Source organism: Camelus bactrianus, chromosome 2 (assembly GCF_048773025.1).
Source record: "Camelus bactrianus isolate YW-2024 breed Bactrian camel chromosome 2, ASM4877302v1, whole genome shotgun sequence".
Taxonomy (NCBI): domain Eukaryota; kingdom Metazoa; phylum Chordata; class Mammalia; order Artiodactyla; family Camelidae; genus Camelus; species Camelus bactrianus.
The window spans coordinates 35,857,090-35,874,758 of record NC_133540.1 but is presented as its reverse complement, the minus strand read 5'-3'; the positions used below and the strand labels follow the sequence as shown (position 1 = coordinate 35,874,758).

Here is a 17,669-nt window from a genome sequence, read left to right as displayed (position 1 = left end):
CATAGCAACAAGAAAGGATAAAAAGTGGCATGGCTACATACAAAGGAGGAATAATTATCTGAGTAGGGCACTGGGGAGCAAGAGGATAGACCCCAGCTCCTAACCAGGACATAAAGGGACTGTGGGAAAGTGAGCAACCTTCACCTTGAAGTTTAAAGCAAGCACACTCTGCAAGGGAGAGGATGTCAGGTTTCAGTGAAGCAGGCAGAGCACACACAAGAGGCCCAGAATGTGGAAGAATTGGTCACGGAAGAATGGAATTCCATAAGGCATAGTGGAAACAGGAGACAACGGAGAGCAGTAGACAACTTCATTAGGTAACGAGAGGTACAACTGGGCCAGCAAACGTGAAAAGTGGGATGTGACGCACAACATACTAAGGCAGCAGAAAGCTTCCAGAAAAATTAGGCAAGAATTTCCAGTTTGAGTCCACTGATCCAGTACCAGGTCATGAGTTCATGTCCTTCTTCCTTTTAGATTTTTTCTCTCCCTTTAGATTTCTCCTTTTTTGAAGACATAAAATCCAGGAGGCTTCCCGACCCCTGTCCTCCTTGGGTTCCCCCAGTTTTCCTCTTCTTTTGGTGACGCCCTCGACCCAGGATTGGGAGCCCCGCTCCGCTCAGGAGAAAGAAGGACGGGGCGGGGCGAACAGAAGTGGGCGTGCCCTTCCGGTCGACGTGCTGCGTAAGGACGCTGCTGGCGTCAGAGGACATCCGGTCCAGTGCCTAGTACCTACAAGCTGTTCCATCCGCCTTCCTCCGGTCTTAGTAACGTTTTCGCCGGAGTCGTGGTCAAAGAATTGGGTGTGCTGCCGCCGCGCGCCGGCCTCACGCCCTTCCCTGCCCCTCGGCCCCCGGAGTGAGCCCGGCCTCCCCGCGAGGGTGAGCGAGGTCGGCCCGGAGCGCGCGCGAGGGAGGGTGCTCCGCGGGCGGGCGACGGCTGTGGGTTCCCCGAGCCGCGTGGCACCTCCGCCGAGTCTCCTCTGGACGCCCCCTTGACCCTGCTGGGTCCTCGGGCTGCAGGCTTTGCCTCGAGAGCCACACTGACCCCGTGCTTCTTCCCTTGTCCCGTGACGGGCCGTGTCCTGAAGTGGGAGCGTCCCTGGAGAGGGCTTAACCTATTTAGAGCTGAGGAAAAGAATTCACTCTTCAGTTTGCGAAACAAGCTGGAGGGGGAAAAAATGGGGCTCAACTTTCACAGCGAGTTCACCCTTGGGGACGCAGGAAATTCATCCGATGATCACCCTGGGATTATTTTCTAGCTCCTTTGGCCAGGGCGGTACACATTTTTTTTCACCCAGTATGTTTTGTCATTTTAAATACTGGAAGGGTGACTAGCAGCGTTACTCCAGGTAACCACCTCCTAAACCTCTTGGCCTGGTTTGTCCATGATTTTAAGTCTCAACTAACCACCACTCGGTTTTTGTTTGAACATTCCAAAGTAAAAGTTGAAACGCAGAGAATAGGAAAACTTTATGAGTTACCTTAGTATTGTTCCAGGTACAAGCTGGTATATGACTATTGCTGTACTGTAATAAGAAATCTAAATTTCGAGATGCGCTTTCTTGGAGCTCTCTCCATGTATCATGGACATGACTTTGGTTTCTTTGGTAAGATTTTTTTTTTTTTTTGTCTTCAGGGAGGTTGTGTCACCAGTGAAAGGTGAAGCCATACTTGGAGGTTTAGAATTTGTAGATCTTGGATACAGTCTTGAAGTCCAAATCTGTATTTTTAGGGATTTCCACAGTAGGTCTTTGAGAACCACTTTTAGAAAATGCTTTTCAAAAAAATATGTACTTTGAAGAATATTAAGAAATTTGAGATTCTCTTTCAAAGCAAACACATGAACTCATTCCTGTGTGTCTCTTTATTTATTGAGTGCTTAATATATGCCAGGCAAGTCTGGGAGGCAAACATTGTCAACAAAGATAGAGCTGGAATCCTCAGGAAGCTTGTGGTCTTCAGATTAGATGAAAAGCCAAATAAAAATGTTATTTAGTGAAAAATCTTGTCTTTCTAAATGTGGTAGTTCTTTCAACTACCTGATGAAAGCCAGTTTTAAAGGTCTTATTTTTATGTGTGTGGTAAACACATACTCTTAAATTTAAACCCTGTTAAAATTACATGCTCGCTGCATGTAGAAGAAGGGCAGCTTTCAGAGAGTCTTAGTGACTCTAATGCCTTTAATATCTTTTCTGAGAAGATAGATTGGCTTTATAGTTAATGTCACTTGACTTAGGTGTTTTATTTAGGTATTATGTGGGAGAAATTAGACTTACTTTTCAACAAGTCTTGGCAGCATCAGGTCATATGAATATATAGCTAAAAAAAGTGATATAAACTGGATAAATAATGTACTTTTTAATGATTTCTTTCTAATGATGTATCTCTAATATTTTTCCCACTTGGTAAAATAATTTTTAAAGAATACTTAACGTCAGAGGAACTTTTTTTCTTCAGTGGGAAAGAAAACCATTTTGGCTGTTAGGATAAATCTGATGTTTACATTTTTTAGAATTGTTTAGGAGTACAAATAAGTGCTTTATTTAAAAAGCTATCTATGTTATTTGGGATGATGTGTATTTAATATCTCACAAAGGTTTAAAACACGCTTAACCATCAGCATGACAGGGTTGAGTTTAAAACTTAATGAGAATAAGAACATTTCATTTTACTATTCCTTAGTTTCTTTAAACTAGCAAATGTAACAAGACAGTTAAATCTTCACTGTTCTCTTGCGTAGAAAGAAGGAGAAATGCCTAAAAAAAAGACTGGTGCCAGGAAGAAGGCAGAGAACCGCCGGGAACGTGAAAAACAACTGAGAGCATTAAGAAGCACTATCGACTTGGCTAAACACCCATGCAATGCTTCAATGGTAACGGTGTTTTTGGATTTCAGTTGATAATTGAAAAACCACAAATATACCTGTGTTAAATGCTTGTCCATTGTTGTCATTAACACTGAATAGTAGTGAATTATGTTTGATTTTGTTATTTATAAAACCTTTCGTATTACCTTGGCTACTGTTGGTGACAAGTAGATATGTATTGAACAAGAATACATATGGGGAACTGTGCAACATTCCAGCTACTCTAACCTAATATACCTTACTCAGTTTCTCCTATTAATTAGAGCTTTTTTGTCATATGTCATTACCTCTTCCCTTCCTTTGATCATGTTTGTCTGAGTTGTCCCATGTCTCCCTATTTCCACTCCCTCTCTGCTTGTTTTTGTCCTTGCTTCTGTTTCTTTTCCCTTTTTTTCATCGACCACATGTGAAATGCTTAGTGTGACTTCATTCCTCAACTGTTTCTTGTGTGTCTGCTCTGTGCCAGGTACTATTTTAGGCACTGTGGGGGATACACAGATAAATGACACAGTCTCTGTTTCCACAGGCTTACAGCTCAGTTATTTTCTGTATTACTTAGAGTTTAAAAATAATAGAAATCCAGCTTAAATAACTTTAGGGAGAAATAGGGTTTATTGAATAAATAATGGACTAACTTTATAGTTAGTTGGGAAGGGCAAAGATACAGCTGGGATGCAGGAACAGCTCGAACCTAGAACAGCTTGTAGTCCTTCCTGTCTTGCTTGTACTTAGTTCCATTTTCTCAGGTTGTTTTTTCCCTTTTGTTTGGGTTCATAGCCACTAGGTTCATAGCTTGCATGTCTCACATCACATACTTCTGCTGTCAGTCAGGGAAAGAGCTCTGATAGGTTGGGCTTGGATGGGTGCTCATCCCGGGATCAACTAATGTTCATGACTGAGTTGAGGGGACGATGGGCAGCAAGATTATATAGCACAGGTAGGACCATGGGGACTCTTTTCTCTGTGTCAGGGTCATTTCTAGAGAAGAGAAAGAGGGCAGACAAAGAAATGACTCACTCATAAATCCATGCAGCGAGGGCTAGACTTTGGTGAGTGCTGCAGAAAAGGTACAATCAGGACTAAGGTACATGAGGACTCAGGTGGTAAAGATGAGTGTGGGGATGGGGTACAGTTCACCGAGGAGGGGGTCACCGGAACTTCCCGGAGGTAAAGATGTGAGGAGGGACTTTTTGGGGAAAAGTGTTAGAATAAGTAAGGCAGGGGAAAGAGAATACAAGACATATTTCGAGAATAGCTGACAAATAGTGACTTGAATCTAAAAAGGAATCTCAAAAACAAAAACAAAAAAACAAAGCATAAATACAAAACAGAAATAGACTCACAGACATAGAATACAAACTTGTGGTTGCCAAGGGGGCAGAGGGTGGGAAGGGATAGACAGGATTTCAAAATTGTAGAATAGATAAACAAGATTATACTGTATAGCACAGGGAAATATACACAAGATCTTATGGTAGCTCACAGAGAAAAAAATGTGACAATATATATATGTTCATATATAACTGAAAAATTGTGCTCTACACTGGAATTTGACACAACATTGTAAAATTATTATAAATCAATAAAAAAAGTTAAAAAAAAAGAAAGAAAAAAATTAAAAAAAATAAAAAGAATAGGCCAGCAAGATTTGAGAAGAGGTTAGAGAACAGATTGTGGAGCACTTTTCATAGCATGTTTAGAATTCTGGATTTTCTATGAGCTTCAGCATACTGTGTTCTCTACTATTTCTTGTGTCCATTCTGTATTATTTATCTGATTCCTTAAGGAAAAAAAAGAAAAACAAAAAAACCCACCACCACTGCATTTAGCTGTTTTGTGAAAATGCCACTTCTTCCTCTAGTGTGGCATACTCAAGAGCATGCCTTTGTTACTAATGTTTGTGTAGATGCTTGTAGACATGGGTGGAGTTGGAGGGTTTGGGCAAGTGTCACTTAAATTTTAACATCAGAAGCAGGGTATTTTTTGTAATGTAATGCTAGTAAATTTGCAACTTTCAGCCAGTAGAAAAATTCATGTTATGTTTTTATATTTTACAGGAATGTGACAAGTGTCAGAGGTATATTTTTATTTATTTCTTTTTCTTTCTATATGTAATAATATAGACTGACCTTTTATCTGATATTGACTGTATTTAAAATTTTTCTTTTTATATGACAAGGCGGCAGAAGAATAGAGCGTTTTGCTATTTTTGTAATTCTGTACAGAAGTTACCAATTTGTGCACAGTGTGGTAAGTATATGATAAGAACACATGCTTTTTCTTTTATCAAACATTTGTTTGGCATTTAATCAGTTTGAGTCCGTGGGTTTATCATTATCGTTTACAGTAATGTTATATGCCTTGCTACTAATAAAATGACATAAACTATCATCTGGCCTACCAAAAAATAATCAAGTCATGGTTTTGTCTCTTTGATATACTGGAAAATAATAAGATACAGTTTAGATAAATAATACCACATGTTGTTTTAAAAATTAAAAGATTAGATTTTGGACTAATAACATTTGGTGATCCTGTATTTTTATTTATACTGTCTTAATCTCATTGATGTCCTTTGTTTCTGTATTTTGATTCTTGCTAATATTGCCTGCAGTATGTTAGACCATTAAAAATGATTTTTTTCCACATTTACTTTGTGCCATTTTTTTATGGTCAGTTGTTTTCCTGTTTGGTTCTTAAGTTTATGATTCTTGAGTTTCCTCACATATATTCTCAAGTGAGTGGAATAGAATTCCTAAGCCATTTAACCTAGCTCCAAAGTATAAGTGGAAACTTTTATTCAGAGTAAATGGTTAATCAGAGTAAAAATAAATGGTAGTTCATAGAACAGCAAGATCAATGTTCCCAAATAGTCTCCCACAGAACACTAGATACTAATAGGTATTTCCAAAAGCAGTGCATACGTGTGAAACATGCTGCATGTCTCGTTCCCTCATTCCTATCTGGGAGAGTTCTGTTACATGTCTGTATGTTAAAAGGTTCTGACAACCTCCAGTAAAGGAACCTGACTGTTTTATTCACTCCAGATTTGCCTCCCAAATGTTTATTTGAACAAGTATGCCTTTCAGTTATGGGATAGTAGTTTCAGATGAAATACAGTTTGGGATATGCTCATTTAAGTGTGTTTATATATGTTAACATTGCAGAAAGTTAGGAAGGCTTAGGGCTATACCCCTGAATATTTCTGGTGTGGTTCTAGCTGAGGTCTGTAGTTAATGAAAAAGAAATACTGGCCTAGATAGACCAGTCATCTGCTGGTTTTTATATCCTTATTTACAAAAACAAAAACAAACAGACTAAACGAATATAGAGTGAGAAAATAGATTTTGGAGAAGACTGAGATAAGTTCTCGCTGGGACCTTCCCCTGTTTTTAGTGTTTGTAATGATACATATAGATGCATTTGCCACTCGCTGACTCTGGTACTTAGTGTTAGGCATAAAACATGCTGCCTCTCATTTCCAGTTTCTCTTTCTTCCCGTTTTCTGTTGTCTGGCTTTGTTTCTTAGGTAATCAGGTAATGGAATATTGAGCATCTTCCATTTCTTTCATGTTTCACTTTGTGGAATCTGAGATGGGTGATTAATATGTCACCATTAATCCTCCCATAGTTTGTGATAAGTGAATTTCCTGATACTGATTCGGGTTGGTAATTTGCTGCTAGATCAGAGCTTTTGTGGTTGTATTGTAATTTTTAGCTTTATCACTATATTCCTATTTTTTGTGCTCATTTGGGCACTATTTGACAATTCTTTTGGAAGAATGTTTACCTGGGGGCTGTGTTTGTAAGTTTTTACCTATGGGTAAACAAAAAATGAACCAGATAAGTTGCAGGATTATTATTTGATCTGGTTTGGTTTGAGATGTTCTATGGAAAGAAATAAACAATACCTTCAAACCAGACTGCCTTTATTGTGAATTATAAAATGTTAAATTCATTTTTAAAGCATAGTTTTTTAAAGTCTGTTTTAATTCATCTGAAAAGTCACAAGATTTTAAACTGCTTTAGTGATCATTAGATTACAAAGCATAGCGTTCAATTTCTGATTTTAGTACAAATATGAATTAGCATATAAATTCCTCATCTCAAAAGGTCTGACTCAGGTAATGAAATCTTAGGTATATTCATTATCTTTTTTAAATTATGTAAGCAGTAAACAATGCTGATCTATTTTTAAATTATTTCCATAGGAACCTGGGCTAGGTAAAAAGAGGAATTAGTACTTGTGTGTACTACTCTGCAAGGCTAACAGTGAACATTTGTTTCTTTGCTAGGGAAAACAAAGTGCATGATGAAGTCTTCAGACTGTGTCATAAAGCACGCTGGTGTCTACAGCACTGGCCTTGCAATGGTGGTAAGCTTCATGTCACTGTCTTTTAGATTAGTAGGTCTCTAAGGATGAGGAAAAGTCTTTGACCAATGTGTAGTCATTTTTTTCTAAATAGCACTGCTTTGTTCCTTGGTTCAGTTAGTCTGGAGTTATCTGGATTATATATGGCATGTTTTTGTGTGCTTTCCCACATTATTATCTACCTGTTTTTTACTGCTTCCTTCTTTCTTATTGGGAAATGTACAAGGAATGGAAATTCATTTCATGTTGATCTAAACAATTTGTTTGTCAGTGATACCTTTGTAATGTGTCTTAGACTTCACAAAACATTATTTACTATACTGAAAGCCCTGCTTAACTAAGTTTCAGGCTTTTGGCTAAATAAGCAACCTACTTTCAAAAGAACCTAGGATTAATTGGTTTTGTAAAGCTTTACGTTTCAAAAAAGAATACAGAGTTAACACGGAAATAATGCTCTTCATTACACGTAGTTACATGTAGTTCATTACATGTAGAATTTTCAAAGGAAATTCATTGTTTGAAAAATAGAAACAGTTTCATTGTGTGATGCATTTTGCTTTCTTTTTCACTAAAAATAGTTTCCTTTTTGACCAGTTTTACTGTATTCTATTGTGTGAATTTATGCTCGGGTCCAAATGTCCATGAGTAACGTAATATTTATAGTAGAATGTTTATAATAATTTCCCAAGAACATGTAGTTTTCCATCATAAGGCAGACCTTTATATTTTTCTTATCTTACAGAAGCAAAAGCTAGAATGATTCATAATCATCTTGTGAATTCTTCTTTCTTTATCTTCTTTATAGGATTGTCGTTGTTATTACCTTTATTCAAAAGCCATTATACTTTTCCTTGGTAGCTTCCTTATGTCTAGATTTATCAGATTACTTTTTTTTAATTCAATGGGTTGTATGAGTATGAATGATTTCTTACATGAAGAATACAGTTAAGTAGAATCATGCATCATTCATTAGCTGTACATTCTAGAAAAGTGATTTTTCTGGCCATCTTCTATTTGCTGATTGAGATTCCTCTCCCTTCACTATCCACCATGTTTTCCCCTGGGAACCTAACCAGTGTGTGGGGACTGGATCAATTGCTTTCTTACTTAATGGCTTCTTTTAGGTTCAGCCCATAGAGGACTCTGGCAAGAGACCTGACGATGGGAGGAAATGATGATCTCTGTGTTAATCCTCCCAGCTTACTCCCTACCAGGTTGTCCCGGTTTGGACGTGGATTTGCCACCAGGTCCTCTCTGTATGACCAAGTAGTCCTCTCCATACGATTCTCTCTTGGGGTTCTGCACCTCCCTCCCTCCCCTACCTTGTCTCTTCAGGCCTAGGTGTGGTATCTCCCATTATCCCTTGATGTTTCTTCTAAGCCCTTCCCTGTACTTTGTAAATTATCTTTTTTTAAACTCTCCTGGATTAACCTCATTTAGTGTATCATCTCTTTATTGCTAGAACCCTAAATAATCCAGAAGATATATTTGAGGATTTACTATCTCACTGGTAATCTATTTTTTTAAGCCCCAAGACATTCTTCCTGTTTGTCTTTTACCACTTTTGTTACAGAGCCTTGAATAGTAGAACACTGAATTGAGGTTCAGGAAACCTGGATGTAAATCACAGCTTGGTGCTAACGTAGTTCTGGAACTTGGACTTAGTGTCAGGCCCCTATTCTTCCTCACCTGTAAAGGAAAGACTGTCCGGTCCCATCTCCTTAAGATTCTTTCTAGCTCTTAGTGTTCTGTAGATGTCATTGTGTTCCTGAAAGGTATAGCCTTAAAGTCTTACCTTGATTGAGAATTGGAGAATCTTAACCTGTCATTTAGTTCCATAAATATTTTACTTTAGTTTTTTCCACAAAGAAATGCAATAATGATTTAAACCATAAGTTGCCTTAAAAAAGGATGCTGGCAGAACTTTAATATTTTCTTTCCATTCTAGAAAAGCTATATGATTATTTTATAAATTACACAGATGAGAAGGAATTTTTTTAAGTCAGAATTTAGTATGTGAAAAAATTCAGTCTAGTTACCAGAATTGCTATAGTCAGGAATGCTTCAACTGTGGACTCCAGACTTTATTTGATTTAAAATTCAGTTTGAGGGCAATACTGTCAGCTCTTTGATTTACTTTAATGATTAATATTAGGGTAAGTGTATAGTTTCCCCTCTGCTTTTTTTTTTTTGATTTATAGCTTAGATTTGTATAATGTAAATAGCTTTTGGTGAAGTAGTTTGATTTTCAGGGAATTCTTTAATTTTGGTTTTAGAATTTAGTTTTAGTACATTTTCTTTAATAAAGCCATTTACTATCACTGAAGGTTGGTAAATGGCTAAATGTATATAATTCTGACGGTTCCAGTTACTTAAACAATGGTCGCAGCCAGTCAAGTGTCAGAGATTAATTTTTCGTGTTTCTCGGTTGCAGGGTGCAATATGTGACTTCTGTGAAGCTTGGGTATGTCATGGTAGGAAATGTCTCAGTACACATGCCTGCGCCTGCCCGCTTACTGATGCTGAGTGTGTGGAATGTGAACGGGGTGTCTGGGACCACGGTGAGTACGTACAAACAGCGAACTTCCTAGAGGTGTAGACTGACTTTGAAACATTCTGGATGCTCTTCTTAAGATTTTTTTCAGAATACTGTCAATCCTAAGTACTGGCACTGTTTTGATTGTCAATTTAGTTGGAAAAGGGATTTGTACCAGTAGTAATAGGCAATGGTATGATTATTTACCTATGTAGGTAGGAGGAGAGTTACAGGAAAGTAAGTATCTCTGAGCATTATGAGTATGATCTGAGTAGCTAGGGCATAGTGGGAGTTTACTCTTTTATGGTTTAATTTGTCAGTTTTATTTTAAGCCTTTATCTGAACAAAAACTGCTGTACCATTTTGACATAAATCTAAAATAATTTGCTATCTTTTCTGAGGAGTTTTATAGGTACGAGTTTTTAAAATTAAACTTTATCATATTTACATTTATGGGTTTTATTCTTTAATCCAATAGGAGGCAGAATTTTCAGTTGTTCTTTTTGCCATAACTTTCTCTGTGAAGATGATCAGTTTGAACATCAAGCCAGCTGCCAGGTTTTAGAGGCGGAAACATTTAAATGTAAGTTTTTATATATTAGATGTTCTTTATACCCAAGATTCTTAATAATGTAAGTGTTAAACTTAATGAGAAAGGAATCCAGTTTTTCATGTAGCCTCTTATGGATTGTAATTTAATTTAATATATTTTCTTTTTCTATAAAAAATTCAGAACACATAGTCCATTTTTTTTCCAATAGGGGTACCAGTGGCCTTTTGGTTGGGTCAGTTCTTCCTTTTGTGGGATTGATCGGGCATTGCAGGACTTGTAGCAGTCTTGATCCTGAATGCTAACTGTCATTTTCGTCTCCCAGTTATTATAACAAGTAACCACCCTCCCCCCCCCCACCTCATTTCCTAATGTCCCCTGGTAAGTGGTATACCCCTAGTTTGTTCCTGCTAATTGGGTTCGGTGACTCTTAGGCAGGAGTGTGCATCAGAAACACCTCTGAAGGTTTTTTAAAAATATAGGTGCCCAAGCCTTACCCCTGGGGATTGTTTTTACGTTTGTGGTGGATGCCCAGTATCTTATTTAACTTGTGCATGTAATTCTCATGTATAGTCCAGTTTGAGAACCAGTGTTACTGATTGGTGATGGTTTCATCTTTACAGATAGATTGCATTTTATTTCTACTCTGTTAATCTCTCAAAAGCTCAAGTTTTTGATTCAAGTATCACTTGAATCCTACTTATTGACTGTATATGTTTGGGCAAATGGCCGAATCTTTCTAAACCTGAGTTTCGTTATGTATTAAATGAAGATGCTAATTTTTCAGAGTTCATTGAGATGAGAATTCATGTAAAGCATAAGTATGGTACCTGGCACTTAGAAAGCCCTTATTAAGTAGTAGATACCATTTCAGGAAGGACTGAAATTCTAAGTTCACTTCCTTGAATTTGATTCTTGTTCTGATGCAAAATCCCTATACTTATCTATAGAGTTGCTAAGTCATCAGTCTAAGACACACACACACACACACACACACACACACACACACACACACACCATGTTAATTCTTGCAGTATTTGTAAAGAATATCTCAGAGATTAAAGGAACATCTCGAAGTATTTAGCATTTTTGAGCTGTTCTTGGGCTTCTGCAGAACGTATAATATAAAAATTGGGTTACTTTATTTGGGGCTTGAGAGCTTTGTGTATTTTATAGCATTTAAACCCCAAAGACAGGCAACTGTGAGCTTAAGGCTATAATTCCATCAAGAAGTTTTTAGTGATTCAGTAAAAGACAAAGGAAAATAAAGGCACTGAATATAATTGAAAGGATTTTAAGATCAATCTATTAACCATGTCTTTGATACCTCATATTAAAGTCACTCTCATTGCACATAAACAGATTTCCTTGGCTTACTATAATTTATCCTCTTTACTTTTTTTCCCATTGCTTTGTTTTTTCTTTGCCATTCTTCCTTTACTAGTTACCATTCACTGTTTGAAATATTTTCTCTGAAATACTGTCCTAATCATACATTTAAGCCCCAAATAATTTGTTTTTATTCCCTTAATTGGTCACATCTCATCATTTTTGGATTTGACCTTACAGCTATGAATTGGAAGATTCAGAAATTCTTTAAAATACTTATTTACCTGCATAACTGGTGAGAAGGATGTTTTGAGGGGGAAAAAAACACGTGTTTTCTCCGCCTTTTATTTTTTTTAATAATTAAAATGGCCGGGGGGCTTCGAATTTAAATGGCTTATTGTCAGCCAGCTTTGGTGTAATCCCAGCCTGCTTTCTTTTAAAATACTCTGAAGATATAAAATAGATACAAAAAGAAAACCATTCCCCAGTCTAAAAACAGGAATGTCACACTATTTTGTAGAATCTGGGAGAAGTGTATTTTTTAATGTAAGTTCAAGATTTTAACTCTTGGGGAGAAAAATTACAGGGCAGTGAACTGGAGAGTCTGTGTGTGGGATTGAGGTATTTAGGGGAGGAAGACCTGCAGGGCCACATTTCATCCTAGTGGTTTGGGTTCCCAGAGGTAAAGGTAAGGGTGTGATAGACAGCGAATTTCTTGGGATTGTGTCTTTGTGGCACATCAAAGATTCAGGTGGTGGGAATGGGGAAAGATTCTATATTAGAAATGCCTGGTGCCCACTGAGAAATTGGATTGGGTGCTTTGTACTTTCAGTATGTGTTCTGGTTCTGTATTTGAAAGAGACTTGACTTCAGCATTTTGATTATATTTATCCTTTTTTTGACTGAATGAAGAATGAACCTAAGAACTCTTGGGCATATCTTCAAGTAGATATGATTGAGATTGCAGGTTTTTTTCCCCCACCATTGTGAAATAATATAGTTATTATTGGAATAATTTGGTATACTTACATATGCCTAACATATAGTAAGTACTTGGTTGATTTTTACTTTTATTATTAGCATATAGGACCAGTAATACAACTGTGTCTGAATTAGTGGTGTTACTGTGGAAGAATGCAGGATAGCTGGACAGAAGCAATAATAATACACATAATTGAGAACATTTTGAGTTAAAAAAAAAAATTTCCTGTTCAGATTGAAAAGGCTCCCCATGAACCAGGCAGACTTATATAAAAGAATCCCCAAGTTAGAAACAACTAGTCAGATATTTGAATTATAAAGATAGATATCCTTTTGTTTATTTTTTTAAGACCTCTAAGTAAATTGAAAGTTAATAGTTTATATTCAGACTTTACCAGAGTAAGGTTCAGTTTATTTTCTCTTTCCTGTAACTCTCCAGTTATTTTTGTCTTCCGTATTTTGGTATATTCAGTTGTGCCAGATGTTTTGGTGTTTCCAAAATATTTGCTAAATACTTAAGTTTAGATTTTTTTTTCTCGTTAATTGTAGATAATGACCAAAATTAATGTGCCTTACTGACTAAAATAGAGATAAAACATTTTGGGATTTTTTTTCCATCTGTTTTACTGCCACTTGAACATTATTTTCTGTGTATAGTCATGCTTTTCCACATGAAGGATTCTATTCTCTTATCAAAAGTTTGCAAAGAAAGGCAATAGTGTACACCACCAGGAGAGAATATATATTAATGGGGACAATTACTCTTTTAAAAATTTAACCATTATATCAGTAGGGGAATAGTCCAGCCAGTGTCATGGAAAAAATATGTTTTGCCATTTCAGTTTTCTAAATGTAATTAATGAAGTTTGCTGTCTCCTAGGTTTGGAGTAATAGAAGGAGATTGGAGGATAATGAGAGCTGTAGAAGTGAAAGAATGCTGGGCATGTGCAGTTGCTGGTTCCCTTCCATCTGGCTGGGGAGTCCATCTCATTTTATGTCTCTTCTAGGTTATGAGACAGAAAAAAATGTTGGTAATTGATAGTTTCATTCCCAGTTTGAATCTGGATATTATGTACTTTCCCCACAGGTGTTTCATGTAATCGGCTTGGTCAGCATTCCTGTCTCCGTTGTAAGGTATACTCTTGTATTTTTTATTTTGAGGTTGATTTTAATCCCCATAGTCATCCATCAGCCCTTGGATTATATATCTATAATCAATCTACAAGGGTCTTAAACGTTATATAGTTTAATTCTTTTATTTTATAGATTGTGGAATTGAAAGCTTAGAGACTTTCCAAAAGGCATCCAGTTGGCTTGTCTCAGAGTTGACACTAATGCACATGTTTTCTGAATCTTAGTGTTTTTATACCTCAGATTTATGGAGAACATTTGACCAAAATGATGGGAGTACATTTTAATTAATATCAAAGTGCACTTGCTTCAGAGAGTTTGAATAAAGTGAAGATTTCCGTAATGTTCTGTTTCCTTAGACCTTGTCTTGAGCACTTCCATTTGTCAAAGATCACTAAACAGGTGCAGCTGATTGACTTCCTCTCAGAAATATTTCTTTGGTTCTTTCTTATATTCCTAACTCTCTCTTAATTCTCTCCCAACTCTTCTTCAATTTTGTCTATGCTGTTTCCTCTGCCTTAGATCACTCACCCATCTTTGCTTACCCTGCTGCACCTCATTCTCCTTCAGATCTCAGCTAAGACTTCATGTCTCCCAGCAAGCCTTTCCTGAATCCGTGTCTGATTTAGCTCCTCTGCGCTTCCCTTTCAGTGTCTGGTGTCGTGTAGCTGCCTCTCTACTTGTCTGTGTCCCCAGATAGACTCTGGACTCTGTGTGGGTAGAGAAGCTGCTTACCATTATGTCATCATAGGCTTTGTGAATACTCAGATTTATGAATAAATGTGTCTCACGTCATACCTTGTGTATACTCTCTGCCCTGTGTTAGTCCATAGTTCACAAGAGTCCTGGCAAAGACCATTTCCCAATCGGGAGTGTGACCAATCCCAACAAAACTCTTAATCTCTGCTCTAACAAAAGTCTATCTTTACGTTTAAATTTCCTTGAAATACTGAGTGATGTCTTCATATATTTTTTGATGAATTACTTATTGCTTGTTTTTATTTCTTCTATATAGGCTTGTTTCTGTGATGATCATACAAGGAGCAAGGTGTTTAAGCAAGAGAAAGGAAAACAGCCTCCCTGCCCTAAATGTGGACATGAGACTCAGGAAACTAAGGATCTTAGCATGTCAAGTAAGGCTCTTCTTAAAATACCACTGGAGTGATTTTGCTTTCATGCTTGAACAAGATTTGTCTTTTTTTTTTTTTCTCTTTATATATATATATATAAATTTTTTTTTGCCTTTTCTTCATATTTAAAAAGATGAATGTGTTCTTTTAAGCAAATGGAATTTTGTAGCCTTGAAAATCTGTGGGTAAAATTTCTCGATTTAACTTAAGAAATACAGTATCAGTCACTTTGATATTTAGCATTTGCTTCAGTTAATGACATAGTGAATACTGAAATTTAAGACCAAAAAGAATGATTTTTCTGTTTTTGCTGAGGCTTCCTTGTTAAATAATTGAGTAGTAATAAATCCTTAATATTCAAGTGCTGGTAATCTTCAACGCTTGGAAGTTGGAATTCATATTCTTAGGTGTGTGGAATTTGAGCAGAGATGCTTATTATGTTATACATCACTACTGTAGGAAATTGTTTTATGGTTTTTATGTAACTTTTCTATGAAGGAATGAGACTACTACAAAAATGCTTGCAGTAATGCAACTCACAGTTTTGTTAAAGAGAATTTGACTCTTTACCAGTCATATCAGGATGGAACCATAATTCTAAATGACTCTGATGGTACTTTGTTTAATCAAAGATACAGTTACACAATGAGGTGAGACGTTATTTTCTTGCACTAAACTTTGTGTTGCTGCTAAGGCAGAAGAGGAAGTGAAAGGCTTTGTCTTTTAGGACATCTGAATTATAAAATAGTTCTCTCAAGAAAACGTAATGACATATGAAATCAACTCCTCTGTGATTTGAAAATAAACTTTTAATCAAGCAAAAGGCATTTTAGTTTTTAACACAGCTGATTTAACTTAGGTATGGAGAGTGCTGCTATTCTTTTATTGTTTTCCAACTTTTTCTAGATTTAATGAAATGACACTGTCATCTTTATTGTTTATTGTATATGATGTGTATTTAGATTCTGAGTAGGATAGAACTGACTGTTATTTCTAAAATCTCCTATCTTTCCAATTAGGTATCAAGTGAGGAAATAAGGAAAATGTGACGTTTTCATTTGAGGGTAAAAAGAACCAGTGAGGTTCACGTAATGTTCTCTGTTGTAGAGGAAAATGAGGATGTAGAGGATTGGAACTAACCGAGTGCCATGTCCTCATCTATTTTTGTAGCACGCTCCCTGAAATTTGGCAGGCAAACTGGAGGTGAAGAGGGAGATGGAGCTTCTGGGTATGACGCCTATTGGAAGAACCTTGCATCTGAGAAGTATGGTGATACCAGCTACCACGATGAGGAGGAAGATGAGGATGAAGCAGAGGACGATGAAGAGGAAGAAGATGAAGGGGGGAAAGATTCAGATGCTGAGACGTCAGATTTGTTTACTAACTTGAATTTAGGAAGGACCTATGCCAGTGGCTATGCTCACTATGAGGAACAAGAGAACTAGAAGAGCTGCTTGCCCGCTGGTGACCTTGTCTGAGAGGAGTTGGACCGTGTGTGCTTGGTGAGTCACGTGTAGATGTTCAAAAGTACGTACTGTCACTTAGTCACACTTACTGGGGCAAGGAGTAGGGCATAGCATTTTTATAGGAACTGATAGTCAGGCTTCTAGCATAAGAAAAATGAGTTTTAAATGCAAGATATTTATTGATTCAAGCAACTGAAGTATCATAGATTAGATTTTTACTGATTTCAGTAATCTAGTAGGTTTGCCAATTAAATACATATACAGGATAAAGGACTAGGATGGTAATATATTTGTTGGAAATTAAATTGCTGTTTTTATTAAAAACACTGCTTATAAAATCATTTTGTCTGATTTTGTAAAATGTAATGGGTAAAATGAATTGTTATATTTTTCCTTGTTTGTCCACAGGCTATAAGTCAGATGCTATATACTAAATTATCATTAAATGTTCATGTTATCTTAGGTAGCTATACATGTTTTAGCAACTGACTTATTGATCTCTTTCTTCGCAGTGTATGTCCTGAACAGTACTTGTTATTAACGTCTAAATGTATAGACAGAGGTGACTATTTTTCAGAGACACAATCAGTATTATTACACAGATGTTTTACCCAGGAAATTTCATTTCTCTTTGAATAAATCTAGTATTTCACTTACATATTTTTGATATTCAATTTCTTGTTCTTAGTATTTTAAGCCTGCTTTGGAAGGCATCCAGTATTTTTGTACAACTGTTTCACTTTGTGTCTAATGTGTGAAATGGGTAGCAGAGATGACTAGCGTGGCAGACACAGAGTGATGCAGCCGGGCCTGTCATTCCTGGGGGTGGAGAGCGTTGCTGGCACAGGTTCTAGTGGCCACACTTTACACTGACAGTGAATTGATGGTTTGTTAGAAAGGAAGGCATCATCAGACCGGCTGGCATTTGAGAAGTATGGGGAGGACTGTAGCCGGGAGGGTAACAGGGTTGGATGGCTGTTGCTAAGCCATCATTATTCCATAGAAACATAATGAACAGCTGAGGGCAGTAACAGGCATTAGGAAGCCAGGTGTGGAAGCCAGAGGCCTCTAGATGCGTTTGGAAAAGCCTTCATCTCTTGTGGCAGGAGAGCCGAGAAAATGAAGGACCAGGCCCAGGACTTAATAGTCTGAGTGGATAACCTTCAAAGACAGTTGCCAATCAAGGCAGGTCTGTTAATCAAAGGTCAAGGCACTGTTTGGGAAAATCCGGGTCCCTGACAAGTGAGATGGAGACATCTCAGCGGATGCTGCCAAAGATTTTTCCTCCCCAGACTCCTGAACTTTC

At 37.1% G+C, this 17,669-nt stretch overlaps 1 protein-coding gene across 2 annotated transcripts; it reads left to right on the top strand.

The window, feature by feature from the left end:
- The first annotated feature begins 690 nt into the window (after positions 1-690).
- Positions 691-17,021, top strand: ZNF330 (zinc finger protein 330). Of its 2 annotated transcripts, none has more exons than XM_010954605.3 (10): positions 691-881; positions 2,743-2,874; positions 4,926-4,945; positions 5,048-5,118; positions 7,164-7,243; positions 9,675-9,801; positions 10,255-10,359; positions 13,724-13,770; positions 14,783-14,900; positions 16,068-17,021. In XM_010954605.3, the coding sequence occupies exons 2-10, from the start codon at positions 2,755-2,757 to the stop codon at positions 16,340-16,342; spliced, it is 963 nt and encodes a 320-aa protein (XP_010952907.1). In that variant the 5' UTR covers positions 691-881; positions 2,743-2,754; the 3' UTR covers positions 16,343-17,021. The 2 variants fall into 2 exon arrangements, with proteins under 2 accessions (XP_010952907.1, XP_045372373.1); XM_045516417.2 differs by having other exon boundaries at positions 691-890.
- Positions 17,022-17,669: the final 648 nt, after the last annotated feature.

Bases quoted from the DNA above. Each gene is read 5' to 3' on its own strand.
- ZNF330 (XM_010954605.3), top strand. From the start codon at position 2,755: ATGCCTAAAAAAAAGACTGGTGCCAGGAAGAAGGCAGAGAACCGCCGG. The intron at 4,946-5,047 runs GTATATTTTTAT...TTATATGACAAG, and splicing joins GAATGTGACAAGTGTCAGAG to GCGGCAGAAGAATAGAGCGT. The intron at 9,802-10,254 runs GTGAGTACGTAC...TTAATCCAATAG, and splicing joins ACGGGGTGTCTGGGACCACG to GAGGCAGAATTTTCAGTTGT.